The sequence below is a fragment of the Prunus dulcis genome, chromosome 3, assembly GCF_902201215.1.
Source record: "Prunus dulcis chromosome 3, ALMONDv2, whole genome shotgun sequence".
NCBI classification, from domain to species: domain Eukaryota; kingdom Viridiplantae; phylum Streptophyta; class Magnoliopsida; order Rosales; family Rosaceae; genus Prunus; species Prunus dulcis.
The window spans coordinates 7235226-7244447 of NC_047652.1; the positions used below are offsets into that span (position 1 = coordinate 7235226).

Genomic DNA, 9222 nt, shown 5'->3' on the forward strand with positions numbered 1-9222 from the left:
TGGTACCGCCGCCACGCATGACTCGTCAACCGCTGAAAATGCGTCGCGCGTTCACACACCATTGACACTAGCCCTTTACTTGATCATTTGATCTTACCCAAGTATCAGAAAACATAGGTAAGCCAATCTATCCCCCCGTCCAAATTTTCTTTGCAAACGCATGACTAACCACTCAAATCAATGAACACAATCAAGCTAGATATGCTTGATTTTGGAGCCCCAAGGGAAAAATGAAAAATAAGGCCTTTTTTGTTTACACTTACCTCATTTTGAACAAAAAATATAATAAAAAAGTTTCAAACTCAGGTGGTAAGTAAGGTAGTTTAAGTTTTAAAAAAAATACCAACTATATGAAAGATAGAGAAAAAGGCCCAAAAATGTTCAAAATAAAAGCCCTAAAAGCACTAGTTTCACACATAAAAAGGCCTTTTTTGATAGAATATTTATTGGACTAGAGATGTGTATGAAGCCCCATTTTTTGGGGGCTGTTGCCCAGCCCACACACCCCGTGTGCCAGGCCTGTGCTTAAGAATGCTACCTACTCCCTATTTATCCTTCTACACATCAAAATCAATATTCCATCATTATTAAAGCACTGAAAAATGGAGAGGAAGTAGCTTATGGAGAGTGCAAACAACTTTTCTCCAGGGTAAAACATTGACAACACTAGATTTTGTGCAAAATTCTGGATTATATACAATGGGAAAACTAGAGCAGCAGACTATGAAAATAAAAACTTAAGCGTTTGCTTCTTGTCTTATTTTCAAGGTACACGAATCTCTAGAAATTAGCATCATTATTTTTCCTTCGGGGTGCCTAAATTTCCTAGAAAAGCTGCATTATTAATCTAGCTTACACAAGTATTCATCAGTCGAAATCTTCGGTAGACCTCCTTTGAGGGAGCTGCATGCTCACGATGTCTTCTCTTGCCAGACAGTACATCGATGCATTACCCTGCTGCTCATTTGCCAGTTGTCTGCTTTCAGGTGTTGTTAAAGCCAAAAGATGCGTTGCCTCTTTATTTTTACGGAAAACCAGATATGCAATTCCAGCCAAATACAATCCCATACCTGAGAATCCTAAAATTCCAAGAAAGACGACGGCCAGAACTTTGAAGTGGCTATGAAGAAGCAACTTGATAAATCCACTAATCAAATAGTATACATTTATGGCCATGAGCAGAGAACCAATGATCCAAGTGATAGCAGAAATCTGCAATTGGAGATAGATCCAATTAATAACTAAATGAAGAGCATACAGTAAACTTACAGTTTGGTGTACTTTTCTGTACTATGTCCAATGATTTAAGTTAATCATAGGAAAAAACGATTTTCCCAGAAAGTCGTAAATGCTTTGTCTATGCAATGCTGAAAGAGAGCGGAACATATCTCCAACAATTGGCATCTCAAAAAGCTTGTAACAAACAAATTAAAGGACTAGCAAACAGATTTCTTCAGTTATAATTGACTAACAACATAATCAAAAGCTTACCGCAGTAGAGTTGGCATATGCTCCCATCTTGGTCTTGCTGCTGGTGAACTTGAGAAGCGGAATAAGAGCAAAAGGCAGCTCAAACGATAGAATCATCTGCAGAAACAACATCAGAAGTAAGATATGATTTTTGGTTAGTGACATGAGGACACAAGCTACTAGACACATAAACTATTTTACCTGACATAACCTTTTCAATTTTTAATAATTTATTTTCATTTATCTAGGTTTGAGTCTGTGTCTATGCAATAATACCATTTCCAAAAAGAAACAAAAAAGAATAATAACAATGCACAAGTTCCTTAGCAATAAAGTGCAATACTCAAACCGGGCACAATATGAAGGTAAATGATGTAATCTAAACAGTAAATCTCTAAATGAGTGTTAGACACAGACAAACGACATGTCCAATTGGCCAATATGCAGAATCATAAAGCTGTTTGGTGATTTCAGGGCACGTCCAAAGGAACCTAACAGATCTAAATAAAATCAGACAATCATCAATTCATTTTCAGATTAAAATTTGACTTCATTTTGACAGAGCTTTGCGCTTTACAAAGAACATCTCCAGTACTAATATAATTACTCAACCATTCGAGAAAACGTGAAAAGAATATAAGGGCCAGAGTGAATGTATTAAGTGATTTCTGACAGGTCACCTATATCAGCATTGGATCATGTGAAGAACTTCATAAAATAATGCTAATTTCCTTTAACAATATTTGACAATATTGGTTCCATTTGCTTTAGTAGCAAGAGGAAGCAGTTCATATTATTCTGATTCCTGAGCATGAATATTGGTGATTTGGTACTCACGATTTTGTATGTAACACTGTCATTAAGCACAATTTAATACGTTTTCTAAGGAAAAAGTAACTTTATGCACTCCAAGCATACTAATATTCTGCGCACATAAATTATACGAACCAAAAGTATGTTTTCAAAAGAAAACAAGGCAATGTTCAGAAAAAGAGAACCCATGATTTGGAAGTAAAAGTATAATTTACAGGCAACTTTATCTTACTGATGCAATAATAATCAGCTTTCCAGCCCCAGCAGAGCCACCAATAACTGCAACAATTAAACTAGGGACTATTGCCAAGCATCTTGTTAAGAAGTTCCGAAGCCATGGTTTCAGTCGTAAATCTAGAAAGCCCTTCAACAAGAAATAAAGAAACATAAAGTAAAAACAAAACATGATGAGACAACAAATATAATTGAGCTGTTTTACATTTCAACAGTGGTAGAGAAACATTTCCGAGATACAAAGCAGCAATAAATATGTACACCTCTATCTAGTTATTGGTGAAAAACATTAAGATGCTTTGAGCACTAATTCACAGCATACTGATAAGTTGAGTTAGAAACAAATTAAACTCTCCAATAAGAAACAGGAAAGTCGTCCAGGAATCAGTCATCAATATTAAAATTAGCAATATAAACATAAAATGCTGGTACTGCAGTAAATTTAGGCTTATGTCAAAGTATATTTTGTAACTTCATAATAGTTTTGTTTAAACAGTGACCGTGCTTTAAAGGGAAAGAGTTTTATTTCTCTAGCAAGATACCTGCATAACATATTGCCCTGCATATGTTCCTGTTATAGTAGAACTTTGACCTGATGCCAGCAATGCTACAGCAAAAAGTTTGGAACTCCAACTACCTAAAACATTCTGTACATAACCATTATAAAACATCAGAATGAAAGTGAATTTTCTGTGAAATTCAGGATACAAAACATTTCAGCATAGCATATGACAACCAATGCATTACATACTCTTAGTAAAAAGGAAGCTTTATTCAAATCCAAGTCCGTGCAGTTCATCTGATCTTCTGCATTCAAATCTGCGGAATTGCAAACTGCACCACTTACAGAAATAACGGACACATTTATTAGGAAGGCCACCATGAGAGCAAAGCCACTTTCTATCATATAAAATCTGCATGCTTCCTGCAAACATGAAATTTTGTCAGATAAAGCTCCTTAGTATGTTCAACCATATTCCAAGAACATTATGCTATGGGACAAATTGAGATCATCTAGTCTGCAAAGTCTTTGTAGAGGTGATTTCATGAAATATCCAAGCACCAATAAATAAAGGGGAATAATAGAAGTGGCTAAGCAGCAACTAGGGATTGGAACTTTTCTTATTAATTTTTCATTTTTCAATAAAGTATACAACAAACTTCTCACCACACTATAAATTAGAAACATTAACAGAAATAAATTTCGCTTTTCACCCAAAAACATATGACAATTTAGACTCTACCACCAGCTACACATGATCTAGTATGACCAAGATGTAATTTGGATAACAATATGACCTTAGATAATAATTTCCAAAACAATAAATAAATGATAATAAATAAAACTGTGCCCGTTGTCAAAGCCTTTCATCTGCACCTTAAACTTGCCAATTAAAAAAAATTCTAGAAAATTATGGAGCTAAGGCAGGCTCAAGAGATAGAGGAATGTTAAAGATGGACAAATAGCAATGGACAACTTTGCCATTCATGAATCATCCACCTAGGGATATGTTCCACCAATAAAGAGTTATTCATATTACTCACTTATATTGTCTTTGTGAGGAGGATAGCCAAAGAGGCAAGAGTTAAAGACTAATAGACATGAGGGAACCGTTTTTCAGACATATTTACATTAAAGTTTTATTTTAGAAAAAAGACATAGTTGAAGATTAGTTTATTGAAGAAAAAGTATCACTTTGATGCCACAGACAGATCGTGGTATTTTCCTAGAGAGCACCAACGCAGAGTGGAGGAAGAGATTGTGCCTGTAACAAGTAGATAAAGTTAACAATGTGGAGCAGAAAGGATTAAATGACATAACTCAGAAATATATGAAGCCACTAGAAACCTACGGCATAACCATAGCACCAAGAAGTGAAATTGCAAGACCAGTAGCGCCACTTCCTTTGAGTTGAGGAACAAAAAGCCCGTTCAAAACTTCAGCGGCATCAGGTTTTGCGTAGCCAAGCTCAGCAAAGAAGCATCCAGCAATTGTGAGTACAAGGAATGCAATCAAGAATTCAAGTTTCCTAACCTGTAAGTGGAAAAATCTTCAGGTAGCTCATTTTAAACTGTAGGCATGGAAACCAAAGATCTCAAAGAATCAAGGAATATAGGAAACATATTGAGTTACCCCATACTGTTGTAATGCAAGAAGAAGCAATGTACTAAGTCCTGTCAGAAGAACGCCAATCCATATGGGTATGTTGAAGAGCATGTTCAATGCAAAGGCAGTTCCAATCACTGGTAAGGAAGAGCAGTTAGAACAAAATGAAGAAATATGTGTCTGATCAATTCAGCACTAATAATAGTAGATGTGATACCTCATTATCTTCCTATCTCGTCTTAATAATCAAAATCATTTAGAATCAAGAAAACTGTGGATTTACACATGCAGATGCACAAACATATATATATTTTTCGGGTTTTTCTGTTTATAATTAGTCATCAAAATATAGATTAAAATCACGCAGCTGCAAAAGCCTGTATTTACAATATATAAAAACCTAGTGCAATTTGACTATAAGGTAAGTAAACACAGCACGGGCAATTGTTAAAGAAAATTATGTCTAAGAAAAGTTAGGACTAGCCCTGCACGCACATAATGTATGTGCACGGGCATGTAAAATAAAATTTACCTAAGGTGTATGGGAGTCCTTTTAGCACTGTAAAAGAATATTTATGTACTTCTAAAAAAACCATTTATGAGCAATAGTACTACTGAGAAAAATCGATTCCTACATAAGCACTTCCAAATAGGCCTCTAGTCTCCTCTGAGACAGGACAGCTAAACTAGTTGTAGCTTTAAATTTCATCAGAACCATGAGTACCAAAGAAAAGGTTCTAAACATGGTTAAAAATCATTATCTGGTTCCATTCTGTCTGAATTTATACCAACATTTGATGAGTAAAAAACTGACCTTCAGGAATGTCACATGCAACTATAGAAATCTCAGCAAGAACCCAAAGGATGAAGTTTGTTACTCTAGGATATTCAGCTCGACAGTGCTCTGCCAAATGCTTTCCTACAAATTGAAACAACATTTTGTATGATAATGTGGAGAATAATGTTTAGTTATAAAAATTAAACGAAAGTAACTGACTTAAAAATCACATGCCTGTGACTACCCCGAGATTGGCTGCAAGGGACTGAATGATGAGAGCAGCACATGAAGCAACCAATATTATCCAAAGTAGCTGCAAAAAGAGATTTCTCTGGAAGGTTATCATCGATTCTATGCACTATTTCATCCTCTCGTTACAAGAGAATAAATAATCCACAATAAGATGCTCTCTATAATTATCATGTAGTTGGTAGATTGATAAGGTGGATGACATAGAATGACAACACTCCAGTCCAGAAATTCAGGACATGGTACAAAACAAAATGCCATTTCATGATTCACCAGTCCAGAGCCCTTATTTTGGAGATGCTAAAATTGCCTAATCTCAAAGGTAAAACAACTTCATTGATGATGAAATACACACCCCATACTTGTATTGTGCCCCTGACTGCAAGTCCGTCTCAACTGCAAGCCAACCACAAAAGATGAGGTTATGTTAAAGAGAACAAAATAAAAATAGAAGCAGAAAGTAAATGAACAGGTTACAATCTCACAATTTCCAGGATCTATATACGCAATTGAAACAAGAAACCCCGGACCCATATAGGCAAATAGGTTTTTCCAGCTTGTCTTCTGCATGAAGAAATGTTAATGGTCATCAATCAAAGAATTCCCAGTGAACATTTATTGCCCTCAAGATTCCTCACATTAGCAATAATCAGAAAAATAAGCTAATAAATAGACAGTGTTAGATAGGCATATTTTGTTCAGAGCTGAAATCCAGATGATATAGACTGACATATCATTCGTGTGTTTATGTGTGTGTGTGTGTGTGTGTGTGAGAGAGAGAGAGAGGAGATGAAGTGAATTCAGTTAAAAATACTCAACGAAATTAGCTATGCATATGGACCGTATAGAGTACAGTAACCCATTCAGTCTATCACCCACTGCAGGTACCATGGTGAATTCTCTGCATCCCAAAGGAACACAAATCAGATTTTCCACTTTTACTTGGATTTTGTTAATACTGTGTGTCAGCTCCTGAGCTTGCCTATATCTTCTTTCTTTTTTCTTTTTCTTTTTGTGACCAACAGGGAGGGAAAAATTCGAACTTGAGACCTCTTCTTCCAACATTAGGAAGAGAAATACCACTAGACAAAGAGCTTGTTGGTGGCCATATCTTTTTAACAAAAATATATATATATTTATTCACAGAATGTTTTCAGTTAATCATCCACTTTCTATAGAATGTTTTCAGTCATCCCACCAATCTTTTGTTACCATTACAATTTCTCAGACCCTCTCCAACTTCACCCAATCTCATAGTATTATTAATTTTGGGAGAAGAAACCCCAACACCCCTGCAGCCCTCTCCACTTACAAGGTGATGTATCAATGAAAACCCCTAAGTTTGTCATCTCACATCATTTCCAAACACAACGTGATTCCTGTTTCTGTTTGACCGAATCCCATTTCACCTTCTAGGCCTGATTTGCTCAGCATAGTTAAATCATTACCAAAAAAGTACACAAGAAAACAAATTCTCAGGACAGATCATGGAATTTCTTATAAAAATATACATAGAAGTAAATGTTTCATTTAATCCAATATGCTTATTTCAAACAAATTGGGGTTGCCTATATACCAATATCCACCCTAGCCTAGTCTGACTACGAGTTAAAATTGCTTTCACTTTCCACTCTGTAATTGTGGCCATATTTCCCATTGAATGGCATAAACAATGATAATATACTAAGATTGAAACAAATTGCATAAAATATGACAACTAGCACATCAAACTCACATCAGGAACAACAATTTGATCTGTATCTGTGTTCTCAATCAGCGGCGCATTTGAGAAGCTTCGGTTTCCAGTGCTTGCAATGAACTGTGGCCGCTCAGAATTCGAACTCGTTGCAGCCATCTTTTCCACCGTCTACTTTAGCACTGCTGAAAGACAAAAGCTTCTATTATAGTGAAGAAACCTCACATTACAGTTCACCAGTACTCAAATTACAATGAGAATCTGTTTACTCATGACAGCACTTTCAAACTGGGATAACTTAACATAAAATATTAATTACAAAGCTGGGATATGATGGGAACTACCCTCTATTTGGTGGTAAAAGGCTGAAAGAAAAGTAACCAACTTTGAATGAATTTCCAGGACAGGATTCTGCTGCTGCCCAGTTGAAAATGAAAGAGAAAAAAGAAATGGGTTATGCAACCAAAGCTCACTTGATGGAACAAAACTACAAATTTGGATCCCAAATAATGATAAGCCGTTAATATCAAATCCACCTTTCTTCAAATACTTTGTGGGCAACCAAGTAGAGCTAAATAGAGAAAGATGGAAAACCAAGCACAACGGAATAGACATATTGAGAAGGCTACACAAACCTGGATTGAAGTCTTTTTTTCCAGAGAATGAGCAGAAACAACAGTTCACATCACATACAGCAGAACCCTCATGGCCTCAACTTACACAAACAGAAACTCAACTCTTTCTCTCTCTCTCTCTCCCTCTCTATGTCTCTGTGAGAAAATGGAGTCAGTTGCTGAACGGCTCTTCCCCTGGAGTGCTCTTCTTAAAGAACGCAAGCTAATAGCTACACTATCTCTCTATGTCTCTCACGCATAGTCAGAAAGACACATTCTCTTCTAACAAACACTCTGTTTTGTTTGTTTGTTTGTTTCCGATCCCACCAAAAAGAGCGAAGTACGTGTGTGTCTCTTTCGTTCCCAAGTTTCATTACTTTATGCTACTATTTCCATTTTTATTATCTCCATAAAATGATTAAAAAATCATTCTCAAAAAGAAATTTTCTAACTTCTTTTTTTTCGCACCAACTAATTAACAGGTGAATGCGTATCCAATTGAAGTTTTTGGTGTGTTTAATCGTAACTTGTATAAACCATACACAATTCAGGTGTGTTTAAAAAGTTATTGACTTTGAAGGAAATACATAATGAATTTTAGGCCATAATAATTCCAACTTTCTTTATCAATTTGGTGGATTTCTAAGACTCTTTTTTTGGGCCAAATTATAATAAGAGTCTAATTTGATGACAAATTCTCCTTTGTCAAAAAAAATTTTCTTAAAGTAAACTCTAGATGACATTGAATTACCCCACAAATGAGGTAACCTTTGAATATTTATACTTACAAGTTTAACCTAAGACGTCTCATACCAACTCTTTTACCTCTAAAAAATCATGTGAATTTGTACCTTCCTACCCTAGTAGTATTTATACTTACAAATAATAATAATAATAATAATCTCTCTCTTGCACTTTGGTAAAAGAAAGAAAAAGTTTTTAGTCATGGTGTGACGTGAAGAGAAGAAAGGAAAAGAAATGAGACAATTGTGTGAGACAAAACAAAATGAATGAACTTTTTAAAACAAATGAAAAACTAAATGCAACATAGTATTATGAATTTCATGGTTGTGGAAAGTGGGGGTGGGCATGGTACGGGATGATACGGGATGGAGGTCATTCTAATGTCAATCTCAGATAGTGGAATTGGGATGGGATGACACAGAATGAGAGTTTTTTAGAACACGTTCAAATCATACCGAACCCAAACGGGACCGATATGATTCGGTATCAATGTTTATACCATAAAAATTCTTGCAAA

The 9222-nt window shown here is 35.6% G+C and overlaps 1 protein-coding gene across 6 annotated transcripts; it reads right to left on the reverse strand.

Annotated features, from left to right (window-relative positions):
* Positions 1–623: 623 nt before the first annotated feature.
* LOC117621516 (metal transporter Nramp6-like) lies at positions 624–8227 on the reverse strand. 6 transcript variants are annotated; one of them, XM_034352046.1, is made up of 15 exons: positions 7983–8227; positions 7692–7761; positions 7387–7532; positions 6137–6215; positions 6007–6047; positions 5637–5715; positions 5439–5543; positions 4652–4761; positions 4371–4552; positions 4214–4283; positions 3269–3442; positions 3060–3164; positions 2516–2647; positions 1492–1587; positions 624–1212 (listed from the first exon to the last, which is right to left on the reverse strand). In XM_034352046.1, the coding sequence occupies exons 3-15, from the start codon at positions 7504–7506 to the stop codon at positions 868–870; spliced, it is 1638 nt and encodes a 545-aa protein (XP_034207937.1). In that variant the 5' UTR covers positions 7507–7532; positions 7692–7761; positions 7983–8227; the 3' UTR covers positions 624–867. The 6 variants fall into 6 exon arrangements, with proteins under 6 accessions (XP_034207937.1, XP_034207933.1, XP_034207934.1 ...); XM_034352042.1 differs by having other exon boundaries at positions 7387–7529; positions 7692–7764; XM_034352043.1 differs by having other exon boundaries at positions 7692–7764.
* Between the last annotated feature and the right edge of the window lie 995 nt (positions 8228–9222).

Coding starts and splice junctions, on each gene's coding strand:
- LOC117621516 (XM_034352044.1), bottom strand. CDS start 7,506: ATGGCTGCAACGAGTTCGAATTCTGAGCGGCCACAGTTCATTGCAAGC. Junction 2,648..3,059: donor CAGGGCAATATGTTATGCAG/GTATCTTGCTAG, acceptor TTCTTGTTGAAG/GGCTTTCTAGATTTACGACT. Junction 1,588..2,515: donor AGCTGATTATTATTGCATCA/GTAAGATAAAGT, acceptor TTGTTTCTGCAG/ATGATTCTATCGTTTGAGCT.